The sequence below is a fragment of the Diabrotica undecimpunctata genome, chromosome 1 (assembly GCF_040954645.1).
Source record: "Diabrotica undecimpunctata isolate CICGRU chromosome 1, icDiaUnde3, whole genome shotgun sequence".
Lineage (NCBI taxonomy): Eukaryota > Metazoa > Arthropoda > Insecta > Coleoptera > Chrysomelidae > Diabrotica > Diabrotica undecimpunctata.
In genome coordinates this window covers 106,350,621-106,374,339 of record NC_092803.1, presented here as the reverse complement: position 1 = coordinate 106,374,339, position 23,719 = coordinate 106,350,621, and the positions used below count along the sequence as shown (strand labels likewise).

Here is a 23,719-nt window from a genome sequence, read left to right as displayed (position 1 = left end):
CAAACCATCTCCTTAGGTCTTTTAGCCACGAGCTGGCTTAAGAAGTACTTATACAAAAACATAAGGAAAAATATTAAAAAAACAAAAAAGCGGAAAGAAAAAGAAAAAATTGAGAAAGCAAAAGAACAAAATAAGTACATGAAATGTTTAAAACTACAACTAGGAAAGACACAGATGAATAGTATAAACAACAAATATCGGTTGGAAGTACACAACATAAAAGATATCATACAAATAACACAAGAATATTACTCGAATCTTTATGATTCCAAACAAAAGCCATCAGACGAAATACTCCTACAATTAAAAATAAAAATAAAATTCAGATCTACAACTGCAAAAGCTTGAAATTGAAACAACGCTAAAACAAATGAAACATAATAAAATACCTAGCAAAGATGACATTACCTACTGTGGAGATGTTAAAACATGGAGGAGAAATAACAGTTGAAGTATTGTACATTCTAATGAATAAAATCCTCACAGAGAATAAGCTACCTAACAGCCGGAACAAAAGCAGTGATTATTATTTAAGAAAGGGAACAGAAAAGAATTAAAGAACTACAAACTAGAGGGAAAAAACGCATTAATTAGTGGATTTTTAAAACCAGCACAGCGTTATGAAGGCCCAATGCCTGGAGTAACCTCAAAGTGTTTGCAACTAAAACAAACTGTTGGTTATAATTTTTTATGGCACTTTTAAGGTGCAAAACACGGTGTTTTTCGATTATTTTTATTTTTATTGTATGAAATCAATATCTCAGACTAAAATGAGCACAACATTATAAATGAAAGTACATAAAAAAAGCTTTAATTTGAGCTGTTCTACATTAAATTTGACTCAATAGTTTATGCAAAATTAACAATTGAAAGTCCAAAAATGTGAATTCTTCGCCATTTTTAATTTTTGAAATCATTTTTTGTAAAAATTCCTTTTTTATGAAAAAAAAAAACATATTGTAGCTCTTTTAATTACAAATCGATTAAGACTTCCTAAAAACTGATCGATCAATTCCTTTTTGAGATACGTTTAATTGTTTATCAAAATTATTAAGTTTTTATAAATTTTACAGGGCCAAAACCGTTTTTCTAAGAAAGATCGAGATCTTTTAAATTCGAAAAATTAAAAGATGGAAAAGGAAGTATTTTTGAAGTGTGTAAACAATTTTAATTACTACCTGAGCGCTTTCGGCTTACAAGGCCATCTTCAGAGCTATGGTCAAATATTAAAGCGTCCTACTAGGGTAGATCATAAATATGGTAATTATAAAAAAATGCTGGTTCTTTCTACTTTGTCAATGAAAAAACACAAAGAGGGCTGTACATTGGATTCCCCAAAAATACGTGTCCTTTTTGTGTTTTTCTCATTGACAAAGTAGAAAAAATAAAATAGAACCAACATTTTTCTGTAATTTTCTTACCACATGATCTCCTCCAGTAGGATACTTTAATATTTGACCACAGCTCTGAAGATGGCTTTGTAAGCCGAAAGCGCTCAGCTAGGAATTATTATTAAAAAATAATTGAAAAGTTAAATAACGAATCAAGAAAAATAGGATAAAACTAGAAATAACCAAATAATCAAAATGAAGAATAAATAGGTATACTTAGAATATATCAAAAAGTAGATCAAAACGAATATCAGAAGGAGGAAATTAAAAGAACGAGCAGATTGGCTTGAGTAGCATTTGAAAAACTCTCTTATATATTAAAGTACACAAAATAACTTCAATACCTAAAACCGAGGGTTTTGATAAGTACGTACTCCTTGTTCTTACATAAAACTGTAAAACTTGGACATTTATCAAGGATGATATAGAAAAGATAGATAAAACGCAAAGATCTATGTAAAGACAGATGCTAAACACTAGGTCAGATAGGTAAATAAACAGCTGGATTCGTGGCAAAATAAAAGTTAAAGATGTCTGGACTCAAGTAGCAATATTTAAATGGAAACTTGGAAAGACAAAAGGATGACCGATGGAACAATGGAACAAAATAATTATACATTGTAGACCTTGGAATCATAAATCACAAATTAGATGTATGCAAACGGCCCAAGACATAGAACTCTGGAACAATGAGGGAGAGGCCTGTGTCCAAATATGGATGTTTTTGGCTAATTAGATAGATATAGTGATATAACTATTTTTCACAAAATGGGCATATAATATGAAACCTATTAACTGGAGATGTAAGTCAAATGCGTAATCCAATGAGAGTTACCATATATGGGTGATCCTATTAGAATAAGTTCAGCAAAAATTCAGGTTAATGAAAAACACATGATATAAAATGTAAAGGTCATATGTCCAAAGCGTTTATAGCAGAAAAGGCCTCATACAATGCAAATCACTATAAACACTTCTCTTTAGATCAGTGTATTGTATTTGCTGAAGATTATTATTAGAGTATTACATTAGTAAAAACAAAATGGATCAAAAAAGAACTATAAAAAGCTTAATGTAATAAATGTAGTTCTAAATAGGACTACAATTTGGAATTATGATAATATTGTAATAACTAATGTTTTACATATCTAGGACTAGGATCAACACTACAAATCAATGAGAAATAGATAGAGATAAATATAGATAAAAAAGATACTGGAAATGAAATCAAGCGCAATATGTGTTTAATAATGGTAAAAGTCGAATAATAATTGTTCTTATAAATCTTTAAAATAGCCATTTCTACGACGTTTATTGTTGATCACAGAATAGTGATACACAAATTGCGTTTAATCTGATTCATTTGGAACCTACTATGATGAAGTCTAGTTCTAAAATAATTCAACAAAAAGTTATATGGTAAAAGCTAATTAAACAACAAAGTAAAAATAAAAATAAAAAATAAAACTTGATAATTTAGAAGATTTTAAAGCAAGCGCAAATTTTTAAAATCTACCTTTAACACGTGTTATCTCCAAGGAATATTTTCCAAATATATCTGTGCACATAAACCAAAAATATTCACCATAAATATTTAACGGTTTTTAAAAACCTAAACTAAATGAGAAAACCGTCGAAACACCTTACTTTCCGTCAAATCTTTTAGTTGTAGAGGGGGTTATAATGACTTCATTTGTCGGCAGCAGATTAACATTCCACATTCCACAATGTAATGAATAATGAGCAGGTTGAAATAAATAGAAAACATTAAAATGCTATTAATTACTAATAACAATGGTAGTTGAAATGTCTACATAATTTAAAGAGCAGCATAATATAAGCAAGTTTAATATAAATATCACGAAATCTTCCAAAATTTGCTATAATCCAAATTTATAAATTTTATCTAAAAATCGAACAACAAATATGCTTGAATTATAGAAATTTTTAGTAAATTAAAAATTAGTGACACATTCTGTTCAATATTTTTATTACACGTGTCAATAGAGCAACATGTCAATTATTAATAAATAATAGAGCCTATTATTCCCTAGTGACGGTACTTAAAATCAAAATTGCTAATTTACGAGTGATTTATGTAAGATAGGGTTACAACAATGGGAGATTGCTGCATAAGCCCAGTGGAGGAAAATAGTAAACGTCATCAAGACTCACTTATGAGTTGTAGAGCAAAGAAAGAAGAAAAATAAGTAACATGTCAATTGTAATGTAATAATATAATAATTTCTATAGTGGATGATATCAATATTAATCGTTTTCACTGTTAATCACAGCTTCTCTAACCGTCTACATCAGGTCTTTTTTGATATTCTACTCTTATCCTTTTAGGGAAATTCATTCTTCATTCGGTGATTACCATTTTGGGTGGAACGTGTCATACCCACTTAACTTATCAATTCCCATTTTGATGTGAATCTGTGTTCACACCTAGACTTTAACTTGGTTCATTCTTAACTTTATCATTTCTTGTCATTCCACTCATCCATCTACGCACTCCCATTTGTATAACGTGTAAAATCCATTCTTTTAACTGCCCAAAATTCAGCGAAGTACATCTTAGATGGTCTGGTGGTGGTCTTCTAGATTTTGCGATATATTTTCATTAAAATTCTTCCCTCACAAAATACCTCAATCGCCTTCTTAATTTTCATCCATCTTTCTCTAACTATTCTGCAAGCATCACCATATTTCGTCGGTGGTATGTAGCACCGATCTTAAATATCTAAGAGTCACTTATCACAATTATTTTAGAGGTATCCAAAAAATAGTGTAACGAAAATTAGGTACATGTTATTTGTAGTAAAATTATATCAAACATTTATCAGTTGATATTCTGTAGTTCTCTTCGATATTTGGTTTCGTTCTGGTTCTTACGTCCAAGCATAGCATAAGCAGCGTATATTATTGGTTTACAGTCTCCCTATTTGTTACTTACTACTAATTATTAGCTTGCTTTCCTGATAGTCATGTATATCTTTTTTTATCATAACGTAATATATTTGAAATTTTTTAACTATCTCCATATCTAGCACTGCTGTTAGTTCAAGCATATCAACTCCAGCATCATAATATTTGGTTCCAAAGCTTAGACCTGTTTTATTTCGTTATTTGTATCCATTGGTCAATTGTAATATATATATATATATATATATATATATATATATATATATATATATATATATATTTAAATGGAAATAAGTCACAATTAAAGGTTAAAGTAAGTTTATTGACGTTTCAATTTCCAGTTCGGAAATCTTTCTCAAAATACAAACATTATTAAATTGTTTAGTAATTAATTTACTAATGTTTGTATTTTGAGAACGATTTCCGAAGTGGAAATTGAAACATCAATAAACTTACTTTAACCTTTAATTGTGGCTCATTCCCATTTAAATAGTAATTACTTTAAAATGCCACAATAAAATAGCTTCAGAACAATATATATATATATATATATATATATATATATATATATATATATATATATATATATATATATATATATATATATATAAATATATATATATATATATATATATATAAATATATATATATATATATATATATATATATATATATATATATATATATATATATATAAATATATATATATATATATATATATATAAATATATATATATATATATATATATATATATATATATATATATATATATATATATATATATATATATCATCATTATCATCATCACTCTCAGCATATTCTACCGATATTATGGTGTAGCCTCTCTTACATATTCATTCTTCATATAGGCCCACGATTGTCTAAAATTCGCTTTCCTATGCCATGTTGTACCGGCTTGTTTCCTCATGTCATAGTCCTATGCTAAATTTGAACGTCTTCTTGGTCTCTTGACGCCTCTTAGATACCACAGTGTAATTCTAGTGGACCACCTATTGTCAGTTCTTCTGGCTAAATGTACCGCCCAATACCATTTTAAAGATTTAATTCTATGGATTACATCACTAATCTTGGTTTTCTATCTGATGCATTCTATTCTTTTTCGATCTCTCTTTGTTATAACTAGCATGCATGGCTCCATTGACCTTTGAGTGACTTTGAGTTTCGATATTATCTCTTTCTTTAGTGTCCAAGTTTCGCAGCCGTATGTCATGATTTAAACTTATGCAAAACCTGATAGGGTTCTCAGAAACAAAAACTTGGATGAGAGAGATCTAAGGCTAATATTTTTTTAATCTTTACTATAATTAGAGAGGCCCAGTAAAATTAAAAATGAAATACTCGAAGAAGTCGAAATTATGAGGGGAGCCAGACAAGGGTGTATATTATCACCTCTATTATTTAATGCCTATTCTGGGGAAGTGGTACTGAAAACTATTGAGTCAGAAACAGAAGGATAAAAGTGAATGGGTTTTTATTTAACAGTAATAGGTATGCAGCGGAGAAGGCACCAATAGTCGACAAATTACACAATCTAGAAATAATAAGGGATACAATATTATTGTGGGATGAAGAATATGGACTCTCACTCTTCATAAAAAACCAAGTTCTCGAAAATTACATATATAAACAAAATATTATCGCAACCCTAGTGGAAGGAGCCAGCAGATCGAAATAGTCAAGAAGTAAAACTAAATTGCCGAAATAAAAGTTGGAATGAAAAATCATGTGCCAATTTTATACAAATGAAAAAGGTTCTTTGTAGTAGAGACATAAGCCTTAAAAATACAATTGATTTAGTGTTACTTATACAGTGTCTTACAGGTTCAGAAGAAGCAGCAATCTTAAGTTTATAGGTCAAAACATATGACTATGCCGAAGAATATTAAGGATATCATGAAATTTAGAAAGCACTAACGAAGAAATACTTCAGAGAGTAGTAGAAAGACCACTTATCAACAGAAAGGAAAGGCAAGAACTCCAACCAGCAGTTAGTAAGTCAGAAAAAATTAAAGAAAAATTTATGTAGTATAGGATTAAGAAGAATATTATGGATACACCGTTTAGGAGACGGATTTGGCCGGGAACTGAATCATTCGTTTAAATTTAAAAAGAACCAAATGCAAATGATGGAAATTAGCCATCAGTTAAAAGAGGAATCTGTCAAAACATGATTTTTTTCACGTAATTTTGAGTAAACAATATGACGCTATTTTTCAATTAAATTCCCAGACCATTTATTGATAAATATCACTGAATCACGTCAAATTTATCGCCGATTAAAACCAACGAACATAATAATAGTACATTTTTACATAATAATGACCGTACCTTAATTTTGTAGAAAACACAGGTTACTTCAAAATTTTCAAGGTTACAGCGAAATACTTTACACTAAACTTATAGCACAGAGGTACACACAAGAATTACTATGCTAACAAAATCGTATTTTATTAATTATTTAGCTTAAGATACTTATCAGACTGATAAGAAGAGTATGAAAACAATGAACGTTGTAAAATTACCGTCGTGAAATTAAACATAACGAGATATGAGGTAGATGACACAAATATTTCTGGTCGAATGAACTGATCAACAATACTTTTTATTATTACATTTTGCAACTTCACACCTTGGTGTGAAGTCGGACCGTCATTTATTTTTGAGATTTAAAATAAACTGAATTACCAGGACCAGTTCTACAAGAGCCGTTACACATGGTACGGATGGTCAGTCCTGGTTATCCGCACTGATGTTACGCAGCACAAATACGATGTCTTTTACAAGTTACGTAGCGACAGTTTAGAAAAATGTATCTAAGAGCTGTTACACATGGTACGTATGGTCGTTTATACCAATATTTCACATGTATAGGGTACCGTCAGTCCGTAGAATCGTCCACCGAAGAAACAACTGCCAAAATAACAATGAGATTGTCTCAAGCCTTTGTATTAAACAAAGGAGTCAAACAAAGGAGTCAAACAAAGATGTTGTCTGTCGCCAACTCTTTTTAAAATTTACTTGGAACAAACTACTTACAACAGAGAGAGAGAGAGAGAGAGAGAGAGAGAGAGAGAGAGAGAGAGAGAGAGAGAGAGAGAGAGAGATCCGCAGCTAGAAGAACAGAGGCAAAAAAGAGACAACATTTACAACAACAAATTGAAAAGGTAGAAGAAGAATTTTTACCCAAGATGGCTGAATAGTTTGAAGTTCTGGATATCCAGGATGTCCTAAACCACTTCGAGAATTAATTGTTTGAACAGAAAGTTTTTGAAGGGGGAACTATTTACTGTCTCTTTTCAATTCGTTTTTTTTTGTTCCGCTTGCAGAGATTTTAAAAAAATATTAGCCAAATTTGGAATAAGATTTGACAGAATGTGGGGCTTTAATTTGAAATAAAGATAAGAAAAATACTTGGTGTTTTTACCCTGAGAGCGTTTATCGTTGTAGATGACTTTGTGAAGAGATTACTTCTCGCTGGGGCAACACAGAGGAAGGAGACTAGAGAGGTGGGCTAGAGAGCAGAAAGTTTGTTTGTTCGAGGCATGTATAATTTGCCGGTATAAGCAGATAAATTAAGTTATCAGAAATGGCTGATAATCGTTGTCGGCAATGTCGGCATTAATAAACAGTAAATTAGTAGAAATTAATTGGGGTGAAGTATGTACCAGGCCAGCAAGCAGAACAAAAATGAAATAAATAAAGTGGTTAAATTAGAATAAATTCATCTTTAATGGTTTTTGAGTAGAAGTTCTTGTAAGTTTTTTTACTTTATTTATACCTCCTAAAGCCGATACTACATATCGTGATATGCTAATAATTAAGGTAATTTCTTGACACTTTTGTTCATTTTTACTATTTAATTTGAGTATCATTTAGTTTAAAAAGAAATTTGCACTTCTACTTTACCCAGTTATAAACCTGATTTGTTTTAATTTAAATTTTTAATTTTGCTATTGGCATGTTTGGTTTAGGTCTATTTTGTTAATATGTCGATATTTCTATAATAACTTTTACTTGGCTGAACTTTCTCCCATATTAGAAATAAAAGTTGGTAATCAGTACCAATTATTTATTTATTACTCTCTCTTAATCTTCCTTTCTTTTGGAAAATAATAAGCTGATTCTGACAGAAATTTAGATCAACCATACTAGGTGAGTGTGTGATTGTATCTTCTCTTTGGTATATATAAATTGTTCAGAAAACGTTAAAAGTATTTTCTTACGGTTTTCATAAATAATTCCCTTAACATCTAGGTTCCTTTGAGTCTTCCTTTTCCCTCTAAAAAAGACAAGGTGGCGCCCTTTATTTTCCTTTTTTCCTGTTGTACCAAATTCTCTTTATTTCCATTGGCACGTTTCAATCAATTTATTTCTTTTTTCAAATATACGCCATAGTAGATTTATATACCCACGTCGCAAAGTCCGCCGTTGTATCCTTCAAAACAACTGAGCGTCGGTTTGCAAGGTGAACATGCTTGATTCTGGAATTCTGCTTTTCTATATCCACATAGGTCTAAAGTTTGTTACACACTGATAAAACGATGAAAACAATAAAAATTATGGAAATTACGGAACAAATGGGTATCAAGGGATCGAAATTTATATCCCCCACCAAGCCCAAAAAAATTAAAAATGCCATAAAACACTTAAAAACAATAAATCCCCTGATATTAACAATATTGATGCAGAGTTAATTAAAAAAGGCGGTCTTGAATTTATAAGTAAAATCCATCAAGTAATAGAAAAGGCCAGGCGACAAGAAATAATACCAAGGAATGGTGTGACGGTATTATTGTCATTATACCTAGAAAAGGAAAAAAGGAATCATGTATGAACTAAAGAGAAATGTCACTAATGAATATTACGTATAAGAGATTGGCTTCGGTATTACTAAAAAAAATTGCTACCATACGCCGAAGAAATAGTGGTGACTACCAGTGTGGCTTCAGGCCTGGAGGATCGACTATTGATCAAATATTTACTATTGGACAAATGCTTGAAAAGTATTGTGAGTATAATCAAGCCGAGTATAATCAATCTTTATACATTTCAAATAAGGCTTATGATTCAATTAATGCTTCAATTAATCGCTCAAGATTATGGAATGTAATGGTTGAGCTGGGCATAACTAAGAAACTAGCTGCGGTAACGTAAATGTGTGTAAGTAACTCCTTTGCACAACTTAGAATAGGAAAGAAAACATCAAATACTTTCTGCGTAAATTCGAGACTTAGACAGGGAGATATGCTATCCCCATTATTGTTTAACCTGGCCTTAGAATATGTCATGCGAAACATTTATCTGAAAATCAAATCAGACATAGCTGCTCGGGGAGCAGAGATTGTTCTCGCTTTTGCCGATGACGTAAATGCAGGAGCACAATCAACATTAGAAGTTACGGATATTTTCTCGAGCTTTGAAGAAGCTGTATTAAATATCGATCTAAAAGAACATGAATACAAAACGTTACTACAAATGTTACTATAAAAGATAAAACTTTTATATAGAAGCTAACGAAAAAAGAAAAAAAAATTGCTGGCTTGGGACCGTAAAATGATTCGAGTAATACATGGCTCTGGCATAAACCACGTGACAAACGAATGGAGTTGCAAACACAACAACGAGTTACGAGTCTCTCTTTGGAAAAGAAAATCTAGTGAGATATATAAAGGCCAATAGACTAAGATTGACAGGACATGTGATACGTATTAACAAGAATCGCCGTATAAAGAATGTGGGTTTGGGAAAGACCAGATGGAATAAGATCTGTAGGACGGCATAGAAAAAGGTCGAAAGATGCAGTCAGAGAAGATATGAAGAAAATAGGAGTGAGTCGATGCGAAATAGTAACACAGGAGCGACAAACATGGAAGGAAATAGTAAAAGCGACAAATACTCACGAAGAGTAGTAACGCGGTAATGATAATGGATTCTAATTTAAGATTTTGTATAGCAAATAAACAAAACGTGATTAAAAAAGAAGTAAATAACTTAAACCAAACACCTTTACAGACTCACTTAACAAGCGAGTTCGTAAAAGTTAGAGACAAAATAAGAATTTTATAAGAGCTATTAAAAAACTATTTTGACTCACCTGGATGTTTAAATTCATACTTCATAGGATCCAAATTCTTTTCTTCACACACTTTCTTCATAATATCTTCCAGAAGTACATTTCTACTGACTCGAGTTACATACAATTGGTTTCGAGGTAAGTGCACCTTCAATCTAAAAGTACTTTCAAATGGTTGATGTCCTGGTGGAATATTCTTTGGTACCGCAACAGTCCTCGTTTTAGGTACTACCTTGATATGTTGAGTATCTAGGGTGCCAATGGGTGTATTAGGTGTATAAGGGAGAATTTTGTCGGTACGATCGGATGATGGTGCCATTCCCAGAGTTTGCAGCGTGTAGTTAGAAAGTTGGAGCTGGTGCGTGGTGGTTATTTGAACCAAAAGGTCCATCATCGGTGTGCTGTTAAAAAATAAAGAAATAATAAACATAAATCATATACTGTTAATATTCTAAATTGATACCTGTACTTTATTTGCACTTATATTACCAAAAAAGATCTCTGCTTTTATATAAAAAGTATCACATTAGCAAGGAACTATTTTGAGTTTCTTGTATAGCTAACACTATTTACTTTATAAAGGATATATAAAGTAGAAGGGATGACTGAGAGAAAAAATGCAAGGAAAAGTGACTGGTACCAAACGACGGGCCGAGACGAAAAAAAATACAGGTATGAACAAAACTTTTAAAAGAACAATTGATCGCTGAAAAAGGACCAGTATAAATAATATAAAGAAAAATAAAATAGACAGTAAAGAATTATTTACAAAAAACGGGAAATAAAGAAAATATGTAGGAAAGAAAGATTGTTCTTGGATCAGATATCAGAAGTTTATTGAAGAATAATTTTTGAAAAAGTCATCGATACTACATATTTTTTCGACAGAATAGATGAGAAATTGGAAAAGTCAGCCAGACATTTTAAAAACTTTTACATAGAGCAAAACAAGATAGATATATGCAAATATAACCATAAGATGGAAATAGACTAAATCAAAATATCAACGAAGAGGAAATATACACCACAGATAAAATAGTAGATATAATGATCCTATCATTGTGGAGTTTCTAGAGGAAGGTGTCGAATGCCGCAAGAAGTATCAGAAGTGATGTATGAAGTGAGCGCCAAAAACCACAATATCCTTATCTAAACAGTAAAAAATACTTTATAGAATGTAAGAATTATAGAGGAATATAGGGCCAAAAATTAAGCGCTTCCTATCTTTAAATAATAAAAAAAACAAAGTGCGTGTAAGATATCATCGAAATTTTTTATTAAAAGGTCTCTCGATGACATCGAGAGCGCATGTCTCGGCGCGCATCCGAAATGTCCAATTTTCCATAATCGGTTTGTATGATCGGTGGTCAGTTTACAGCACCTGCAGGTGAGATGACAATGCCCTCAAATCGCTAATGTAAAATGTCCAATGTTGGATGAGCTGTGAGGCACGTAGCACCGTCCTGTTGAAACCACATATTTTTGGTGTCCATATCACCAAGTTTAAGCCAAAAGAAATTGGTAATCATTGACTTATAGCGCTCGCCCTTGACGGTGATGGCCAATGTTGTTTTCAAATAAATATGAACCAATAATGCCACCACCCCAAAATCCACCTAAAAAGTGACCTTTTTGAGATGCATTGGATGATCTTGGATCATATTTCGATTGGTAGTCTCAAATGCGATACTTCTGTTTGTTAACGTAGCCATTTATCCAAAAATAGGCCTAATTGCTGTAGATGATTTTTTTATAAACATTGGGGCCACTTTCCAAAGGCTTCATGTTGTTGTCTAGGTCTTTTACCTTCAGCTCATGGATGAGTTGAATTTTGTGGATGCAGGCTTAAGTCACGATGCAAAATTAACCAAGTTGTAGTATATGAAATGCTGAATTCTTGTGAGCGACGTGAAATTGTCTGCTACGATTCTCCTGTACACACACACACACACACATACATGTATATATATACACTATATATATATACACATAAATATATATATATACATAAATATATATATATATATATATATATATATATTATATATATATATATATATATATATATATATATATATATATATATATATATATATATATATATATATATATATATATATATATATATATATATATATATATATATATATATATATATTGAATAGTGAAAAAAAGTAAGAATTTTTAATGACTAGTAAGTGAAACTAAGAGCAAAGTTATGATAGAAGATAATATTTCCGATACTTAACATAGTTAATATTAACAGAGTTTTTTAACAATGTTGATCATTTATCTACTTTTTTTTAATTAATTCAGGAAAACATTTTAATAGAGACTAAACATTCACATTAAAGGAAGAATATATTCCACAGATATCAATGTGTAGCATTGGCAGACGATTTTGTCTATAGTAATAAGACTGACCGAATAAGACCTAGAGGTTTTAAATGGGAGACGAAGGCCAGGGGATATCGATTAGAAATATACGAAAAAAAAAAGAACGTATAAATTTCAAAAAATTTATCCAAAAAAGGGTTATTAAAAAAAAATCTAAACCAAAAACAATATATACAATACGTATATACAATTACGGGAGTCTACATAAGCGAGACTTAAAGAAACTTACTTAACTAAAATTAGATAAGTGGGAATTCTTGCAGAATCTACATGTGGCTCTGTCACAGCCTGTGTGTACTTTGCCCATTTTACAGATATGACATCTAAATGAGCAATGTCCACTAACAACAACTGATTACACTTTTCATGAGTTCGGTCTTTCGAAGCTCCATATCCGATAGCTCCAGCACGATAGCGAATATGGAAGCCAACATGATATCCAACGATTAATAACAGTCATGGAACTAGAAGAAGAAGTACAAGGAAAGTGAGTCATCTTATACTTTTCTCTTTGGTTTTCGTAAACTCACTGTTTGGTTTTTTAAATAGTCCAATGCCGTTATAGTGTTCTCTCGAGATAACTTTTTAAAGGCGACCTTCTTAACTCGGTGTTATATTTCGTTACAGTTTTTTATAGTCCTCTGTTAAAGGCTCTATGTGAAGTAGCCTTTAATTTTGCACCTCGTTGTTCTACAAAGGAACATCTTTATGGGACTCCTTTATTTTTGATATGACAAGCTTCTCCATAACCCTTTATTATCGTATGATTATACCAATGTGAGGCTGTTTCGAGTTCCTGTGTGAATTCAATTGCATAATCAACCCGGTCAGCATCTGATCTTAACTTGTTCTTCTATGAACACCAGTCAGTCTTAGTGGATATATAACAGGATTATTTTTATAGTAAAGCAGCTAGTTACGGCGATATCCAGGGCCTCTTTCCTAGCAGCAATGATAAATTTGGTAAATAATGTCTATGTTAGAAGAAGACAAAGACTCTAATAGGTGCTAACCTTCGTTTGTTTGTGTCTGTGCTGCCTCATACAGTATTGTAAGAATTTGTCATATAAAATAAGCTGTCTGTTGATGAAGTTTGGAACAGGGGTAAATTTAATTAATTTTGAAATGCACGATAGATACATCTTTTGAGTGGTGTGTATTCAGTTGCAGGAACGTAACAAGTTTTATTAACACCATTTTTTAAGGATTTTTGGGATCTTTCGTTGATCTCTTGTAATGGTTGCAAAAGTCTTGATTATTTAGACCTTTGCAGATGGTCTTAATTCTAGCTCTCCTTTGTTTCTAGTCTTTATTCTGGATCCAAAACTTGGTCTAGGCTGGTCAGAGTCACTTTTTGTCATAAATTCATTCATTTGTGATAAATGTTCATTCATGGATCAAATCTGGTATAAAATCTAAAACTAACTTGTGACTTGAATTAGAATAAGTAAATTGATCGGACTCGTCAGTAGAACAGCAGTACTGTAAGAGATAGGAACGTACGGCTCGGTATCACTCGTTGAACCCCATCGGAAAGCGTTTAAGCTTTTAGAAAACCACAATATATATATATATATATATATATAGATATATAGATATATATATATATATATATATATATATATATATATATATATATATATATATATATATATATATATATATATATACTACGTGAAAAGTACTATGAAGGAAATAAATATGAGTTGATGTGATTGGTTATACAACGGAGAGTGGTAGTAAAAAAGAGGACCGGGGAGACGATGTACGGCCTTCTTGAAAAATTTAAATCAGGAGTGAAAAAACAGCAACAGAACTCTTCAGAACTGCTGCAGGCAGAGTAAAATGGGCCGTGATGATCGCCAATGTCCCTAAAGCATGAGGCAAACGAAGAACAAGCCCAGAGCCTGATGCAATCCTACTTTTACATGAAATTAATCGGTTTTGCACCTGTCCTAACACTGGTTATTATCTCTCATACATATCTCCCACAATCTTCACATACTCACTGGGAACTTATTCCTTATGTGTATGGTATTTTTCCATAAGTTGACTTATATTAAAAATTGCATCTGTTTTTAATATGCCTTGCATAAATACAATCTAATTTTCGCACATTTCGGTTTCCTTGCAAAATCTATCTATCAATTTCTCTCTCTCTCTCATGTCTTCATGGAGTGAGTATGGTTTTATGAAAAAGTATCGAGTGGCTAAGTAGTTATATCATTATGAAGATATTGATGATGGGTTGGTTATTGATGGTAAGATCTGTCACAGCATCTGTGTGATCAATATTCCCAGTTCTTGTGTCGAAATAAATTTGGTTTAAGCGATGGTCAGTTTCTGTAGAAAGCGAACACATCGGACCGATAGCGACCTGAGATTTCAATAGTATAAATAATACAGTTGGAAATATAGTTTACAATATAGTTTATATGCGATTTACAAGAAGAAGAAGCATTGCAAAAATTTAATAAAAGGTATGCGTAGGCGTTTTATTTTTTCCATTTACAAATGCAGAGATTTATGTAGTTTATTTTGCAGAAAAAGAAGAGATGTTTGGGTACATCACTAACCTGACGCGCAAGCAAGAAGGATTTCATAAATTGTATCCAGAACTTCGCAAAGATGATAACCGTTTCTATATATATTTTCAAATGAATTTTAAAAGTTTTGATGAAATTTTAGATCGTACTAAAACACCAAACAACAACCAAATTTTAAGAAACCAATTGATGCTACAGAACGATTTTATTGTTAATACGTACGTTATTATCTTCTGAGTGGAAAAGTTCGAGTAATATAATATATTTTTTTACAATTCCAATAGGTTTTTTGATATCCAATTTTATTTACATCGACGCGACCTTGGTACTACGGCTCGAGTTCAGCCACGATCTTCTTAAGCTCATTCTCCCATTCGGCCATATTCTGTACAGCTGCATGCCAGTTCACAACACCGATCTTTCTGGCATCCTCATCTACACGATCCCTCTCCCTTGGCCTACATCTTCGTCCTTGGGTTTCGCTAATAAAATACGTCGTGCAGGGTAGCTATACAAAAACATATTTTGTCGCAGAAGCATTTCTCTTAGTACAAAGATATAGAAGGCCAGTAGAGTAATTAAAAACAAAATGAGAGATATATCTAACATGGTTCCTTAAAGCAGAGGATACTTTCCCAAGTTATTAGTCCTTCAGGAGTTTCTTTTTCATTACTTTGTGATGGAACGAACTTATTCTGTGGTAGTGTCATTACATTAAATTTTGCTTTTACTAATAAACTTCAATTTGATTGTGATATTAATGGCATGTTTATTTGTATTTCCCCGTTTATAGCATTATTTAGTAATAACAAGGAAGTACTGTGCAGGACAGAAAATACAGTTATACAAAATACTATTTGGATAATCAGCTGGTGACAATATTTTGCGACGATAGGGAAAAAGAAAATACCGATTAATGTAGGTCAGCGTATAGAGTAAAATACTTAATAAATATTATAATGGATGGCAAACTTTTTAGATTAAGTAATTTCAATTGTTTCCCGTGTCTCTAAGAGTCTAATGGCAACATAAAGTTCTAAATATATTATACTTCTTAAGCTTTAAGAGAATTCATGAAATCCAGCATTAATTGTAGTAACCCTTTTGATGCATAAAATTTTATATATTTCGTTTCCTTTCTATTATTTGAAGGACTTTTCCCTTGTTTTTGGTTGTTGTTTGCTAGTTTTCTTTCTGTTTCCCTTTTTATACTATTTGTCTTGTTTCCTTGATTGCTTCTTTAGGAAATAATACAAAAATGTGTGAAACCATATTATAAAGATGGTATTTTGAAGTCGTGCACAAATTTGGTAAAAGCATAATAGACAAAAATTACGGACGAAAATAGAAAAAATTTAACAGCGAAGAATAAAGTCACATTATAACATTTTCAATCATCAGAAGTTATTTTCAGTGAGCTAAGAGGGCAAAACTATTATTTATGTCTACAGTAATTTTAAATAGATCACTTTGTCATTTTATAATTTATTCAAATATAAACATAAACTATTACCTTCTTTCAACAGACATTTTAACATTTCTTCCAGTAGGAAGGTGTACAATAAGGTCCATTGCTCCCGCTAACATGTCTGGGGGTGTATCTTCGGTAATCTGCATCATGCTCACAGTCGCACCACCGTTGGACCTGAAAAAAGGACAATGAAAGGATTTTTATATTTTTCTAATATTTTCTGAGATTTAGTTCAATGAAAGCTACAGTTTATTAATCTCAAATTTCATTGAGCGACCGTTGGATACTTCTATTTTATGTATATTCCAGTAATTTAAACTTCTAGTTTACTTTATGACTTTTTCATGTATGTATATTAAATAATCGCGTATTAGTGCAATTTATTTTAATTATATGGGTTTTGTTTCTATTGTTTATCTAATGAACAATTATTACTGGTCTATTACCAATATCTTATCTTTTAAAATAATTCGCAGTAAATTTCTTGGTAACAGACTTAATGAATATAAAAGTCAAGTCACACACTCCACGATGTATTTGCAGCAGGATTTCGTCGTGAAACATTAATAATGGATTAGCAAGTTGTTAAATATGGAATAATTATGGCGCAAAAAGGACTCTCTGGTTGGTATTTTTTATACCATCTGACAATTCGTTGGAATTTTGAATGAGACAATAAAAACAAATTCAATACTCTTGAAGGTCGTCGATGACATCGTTTAAGAATTTTAATTTTTAAAATATGTGCATATGTCTATATAAATATTTTGTTATGAATTTGTAATTTTCTGAATAGTTTTGAGTCATTTTCAAGTTATTTCGTAAAATAGTACTCATCCGCATTTTTGAGAAAAAAAAAAATGAGAAAGCAATCAATTATCCAGGACTGCAGGAAACATATAGGTTTTTGTTACAGAGTTTTTGTACATACTACTCAAAACAACTGTCGTTTGCCTGGCCGGGTCAGTGTCACAAACAGGGTACTTTTTTGCTTATTTTCCTGACCTAATTAGTTAAACGACATATATAAATACTATTGATGAATTATTTCTGTTCCTAGGATTTAACGACGGTAAAAATGAAGATCATAGAAGCATGAAGTATAAAGGAGATAACTGTTGGATCAGCATTCCTGTCTTATGATGAGCCGGAACGACCACCACTATGGGACATGGAACGTATAGTGAGAGATTTCAGAAAAAAAAAAATGGATTGCAACTAATCATCGGCTGATATGCAAATGCACACTACCTGACTTGGGGCAGCACAAATATTAATGAAAAAGGCGAGTTATTATTACCCTTTGTTATGGAATTTAATTTTGACTTAGAGTAGGAAAAAACTAGCATTCGTTACAATACAATGAAAGAACTAGGACTTAAAGAAGACGGCAAGAACTATTAAAAACTGGCATGTGTTTAACATGCCATGTGACATGACTGGCATGTGACAGTTTGCAAAAAATGCAGATCAACTTTCGCGTTGACGAGAGAACTTTGGACGCGTTCGAGTAGAATTTACTGTAAACATTTTTAATATCAATAAGTCAACTTTGAACATTTTGAATATTTATTGAAACTTGAGTTGACGACGAAGTCCATGAAATATTAATTTGTTATATTACCGACTTATTTGAATGTTTATTTCGAGTTTGGTATTTCAGACAATACTCTAATTGTTTAATTATGAATGCCACTATTGTATATATATATATATATATATATATATATATATATATATAAAGTAGTTAGGTATTATTGACTGACACGTTATGTAAAATAAAGTTTTATTTTGGGGTTGCAGTCATTAATAGGGCAGGAAAGTGAAACTCTTTGTTCACTTTCCTTGAAGTGAAAGAACAAAGAGTTTCACTTTCCTGCCCTATTAATGACTGCAACCCCAAAATAAAACTTTATTTTATATATATATATATATATATATATATATATATATATATATATATATATATATATATATATAATCGTTTTCATCGTTCTTGGCGTGTGCGTGTAAAAACACTTGCAATAAGTTGTTTCATCTGTCTTTCCTTGTCTAAGCTCGATTCGTTTACCTCCTCCAGTGGCGGAGCAAAATGTAGCATGTCAAACGAAATAATAGTTATAAAAGAAAATTATAAATTATTTTTCATTAAATTTCTAATAACGCAATATACGTATAAATTGCAAAAAAGTATTTTTCTAGCTTGCAGTACAATAGGACAGGATATAACGAAAAGTACATTTTAAAAGGATGTTGAAATATACCCAAAAAAGTGTTAATTATTTAACCCACTTTAATTAAAAAATGATACAGATTTTTTAAGTTTTAAGCGCTGTAGCAAATTCTGAACTGTTACAACGTACTGACCTTGATTAATTAGCTAATCAGTCAGGGTCTTCACTGGAACTGTCTTCATCATTGGAATCTTCCGCCAAATCGCTGATAATCCTACTTTCATTTTCATCATATGTGACCATTTTTGCCCAGTCGTCCTGAATTAATTTTTCAGTATGGTTAACACAACTCGCCCACACGGCAGGTGTTGCCTCAGCTAATGCATCGCCCCAAACTTTTTTCACTGTTTCATCTCCACGTCCATGTTCTCCAATATGACGATCATAGTATTGTTTAGAAATGCCCCAGACCAACTCAATCGGATTATATTGACAGTGATATGGAGGCAATCTCAAAACCTGATGCCCATGTTCTAGGAGTAGCTCGTCTATACCGTACCTGGTATTTTGTGGTTTATTCTGGCGACAAAGACTCAATAGCTCTGTCTTGCCCGAATCGTCGTCAAAAATTATTTTTTTCGCTCGTAACCATTCTTGTAAGTCCGATTTTTTCCAACTGACATTCGGTAACTTTTCTATTAAAGAGCTATGGTATGAGGCATTATCCATAATAATTAGAGATGGTTCCTCCAACATTGGTATCAGCTTTTCGAAGACCCACTTTTTAAAAGACTATTTATCCATAGAATCATGATAGTCTGCACTCCTCGATTTCGTAGAAAACAGTAATCCAGCATCTTTAACAAATCCTTGCCTACTTCCGGCATGTAAAACAACAAAGCGTTTACCTGTATTTTCGTGTCCTTTTCTGATGCTTTTCACACAGTCATCTTGCCAAGTACGTTTATATGCCCCTTTTAGGAATATCCATGTTTCATCTAAAAAAACGAACTGAAGTGGGCTTGGACTTAAAAAATTTCTCATATAATGCCTCAAAAAATACAGTCGTTTGGAGACAATACATGGTTTCTCACATAGCACTCGTCTACTATTTTCTAGTTTGTATGAAAACCCACAATTTTTCATAAGACGCCACAAACTTGTATCAGAACCATCATAGAGATGCTTGTTTCTTAATTGTGTATTTAGAACTTTAATTGTAACGTGCTCTCCTTTTGCTTTCATGCCATACAGTACATTTCTAATCTCTCCTTTTATAGTATCGCTGACACCATTAGTCTTTTTTTTGTACATTACGTGACTCTCCTGGTGTAGTAAGAGCTGCCCCTGTCTTGTATTCACTCTTTATTCTTGTCACTGTGCGAAGACTGATTTTCAAAGCGTCCGCTACTCGTTCATGTACCGATGATAACGAAAGCAAAGGTCCGTTGTTTTCTTTCTTTTTTAAAATACTCCAATAAATGAACTACACATTGTCGCATTTCTCCTGTTATCGTTTTTCCCGGCATTTTTTTTATTAAATAGAACAATTATTTATTTATTTAAGTAAAACTGTTCGGAACAAATTCCAACAATGACTGACTAAAATCGACTAAAACAACATAAAATATCAATGGTAGTTGCTACAATTATAAACCTATTAGCCATCTTATTCAAGAACAATGCCACAAGTCATTATTGCAATGGGTATCGGAAGAGAGAGAGTTAATTTATAATAAACTGGAATTTTTAAGGTGTCGAGAGTATTATCCAGCTATCTGTATTCGTAAAGAGGCCGAACTTATCACCGACACCGTATCGGCCAAACGCATCGGTGTTATTGCTACAATACTGGGAGACGTGAGTGGTCTCTTCATTCCCTTCTCATCGCACTTTACCATGACGAACATGACTCGCACAATTAAATTACGCATCTGTGTATCAGAGAGAGACGAATATTCCGTAGTAGCTTATTTCAGGCACACGCCAAGAACGATGAAAACGAGTATATATATATATATATATATATATATATATATACATGTATATTATATAAACACAGGTTTGTAAATTTTCGTTGACGTACTTTACCATTATATCAAAATGTGCTAATAATAATCAGCCTTAACAAAACCATACTGAATTAGCGTTGATTCGCTAAATAAACGACAAAAAGTAAATTTATGTCGAAATTTTTGCACCTTTACCGTATAATTTCTAAATAAATAAACAAATATAATTTATTTTGGTTATGTCCCCATTTAAGTTTAAGTACATAATAATCCATTAATAGTCCTACTAGTCGGTCTTGTGGTCTGATGTATTTTCGACTTTTTCTTTAATACCGTTTTCCATGTTTTTGGAAGCCTTTGAGCATCATCTCTATGGTTTAGACTGTCCCGCCAACGGCTCCGGACTGTATTATTTTGCATCTGATCCTCTTGAGCTAACTTCATCATCTCTTTTATTTCCATGTACTTCTCGATGGCCTGGCACCTATACCAATGTGACACTGTAACTTTCCGCTAGTCTATCAATTTCTTCTTGGCATTACTACACTAGCCTAGAATCTACTGTAAGGCTCCTTAGCATTAGCTTGACTATTTGTGCATATGAATTCATAATATATAGGATTATATTTGTACACATAGTTGTTTAAATTAAGAGATGCTAGTGATTTTGTTTTTAGCTTTTAATTTTGTAATTGTCTAACAGTCTATTATTGATATGATTATGTAAATTACACGCATACATCTGCCTTAGCTAACAAACAAAAACACTTTTGTTACACCATATATTTTAATATAGTGTTATTAAAAGTCCTACTCTGACAAATGTACATTTTCGCGCTTTTATTGACCTAGAACCTAGAGCGATTTGCATATCTCTACCAGAGCATGTTGCAGTCACAACCTCCTTATTCTCCGTAAGCCCCGGAGACCGTTGCACGCTGGTGAGTGAAACTATCCTTAGAGTATGGTGAGTTAACCGGTAGAGGCATGAAGAAGTCATCGAGGTGTAACACTGTATAACAGCCTTGTAGGTCGGGAACCGATAATCCGCCTAGAAGACGATTTCAAGAGAAATGTATTGCAGGTGGAGTTGCCCAGGCACGGATTAAGGAAATAAAGACTATGGATAAATTAATTTTTAAAACGAATAAAAAAAAATAATATGGTATTTTCTGTTCCTTTCTTCGAAGTAGCGTCTGGTATTTTCACCTAAATATCCAAAAACCCACAATATAAAACTAAGTTGAAATTCATTACTTTAATAAAAGTATACAATGATGTGCACATACTATGTGAATATGAATATTTATACTTTGTCCAATTTTCTTCTTTATACGTATTTCGATATTTTGGTGATGAGACGAAAAGATCTTTTTTATTTGATCAAATTCTTAATTTATTATTGATATGTAATATACATAATTACATATAAAATATATTATGTAATGTGCCATAGGGACAGAACACGTCACAAACAAAAGAAGGATGAATAAAGAAATAGAAATTTTAAATATAATTAAAACAAGAAAATTGGAACATCTCGAACATATTACACGTGGAGAGAAATACACCTTGCTCCAACTGATTATGCAGGGCAAGATCCAAGGAAAGAGAAGTATAGGGAGGCGTAGAATGTCATGGCTGCGCAACCTGAGAGAGTGGTACGGATGTACATTAAATGAACTTTTCAGAGCACCCGTCTCAAAAGTCCGAATAGCTATGATGATTGCCGACCTCCGCCGCGGAGATGGCACTTGAAGAAGAAGAATCTTCCATATGTTTGGCATTATGTATTGTATCCATATCGTCTTTTCTTAAACTTCAATTCATTTCAGATTTAACTAAAACTGCACTACCAAAAACAATATTTTTTCTGAATGCAATTCCTGAAATAAACTTTTTGTTAATGTTTAACTTGAATTGCATTTAAGATCACTGATTTCTGATTATATATACGATATTACATGGACAAAGCTATAGGAATTCACTTTTATTCCGACAATACATTTACAGTTCACCGTTAAAACTATTATCTTTTGCACTATTTATGTAGAGAAAAGACGTTAAAATCAAATGGGCGATTGCATTTTCTTTCAATTCGAACGCCATCATTATTCTATATGTGTTTCGAGTTATTCAACTCTCCACGAGTTTATTTTAGTCTGAACAGCCACAAGTGTTCCTGAGGAGATTTGAATAACTCGAAACACCCGTAGAACAATGGTAGCGTTCGAATTGAAAGAAAATGATCACATCGTCTATTTCATTCTTACGTCTTTTCTCTACGTATAGAGTGCAAAAAAGTGTATTCCTAGCATCTTCCAATAACTTTCAGCAAGTTTTGAGTTTTCGGTTCACCTATTCCGCTGTCAACCACAAGTCTCCTGACTTCTTGTTGTTTCGTACAGAGGTTGCTGCTTCGTATAGAGGTTCTTGAAAGTTAAATAACCAGAATAACTCGAAACACGTTTCGAACAATAGTGGCGCTCGAATCTCACATATGACTCACATTAAACTATATTTTGTATATATATATATATACATATAAAATATAGTTGATAATATAAATAATAATAAAATATATAAATAAACTGATGATGTGTATGGATTAATACACGAAATGTCTTTAAATAAAGGATAAAGCAGCAGTATCCTTTCTTTTTAACCCTTCACCTTCACTGTCACAGCGAATTACATTTTGTATTGAA

The 23,719-nt window shown here is 32.0% G+C and overlaps 1 protein-coding gene across 4 annotated transcripts in view; it reads right to left on the bottom strand.

Annotated features, from left to right (window-relative positions):
• LOC140451924 (uncharacterized) overlaps window positions 1–23,719 on the bottom strand; it is an 804,624-nt gene that overhangs the window by 92,337 nt on the left and 688,568 nt on the right. For 2 of the 4 annotated variants that reach the window (XM_072545895.1, XM_072545904.1), the window contains 2 exons: window positions 16,868–16,999; window positions 10,433–10,812 (listed from right to left, as the gene is read on the bottom strand). In XM_072545895.1, coding sequence (XP_072401996.1) covers window positions 10,433–10,812; window positions 16,868–16,999 — 512 coding nt within the window. Of the gene's footprint in view, window positions 1–2,907; window positions 3,040–6,666; window positions 6,811–10,432; window positions 10,813–16,867; window positions 17,000–23,719 lie in introns of those variants that run through there. The other 2 variants (XM_072545917.1, XM_072545909.1) reach the window with 2 other exon arrangements.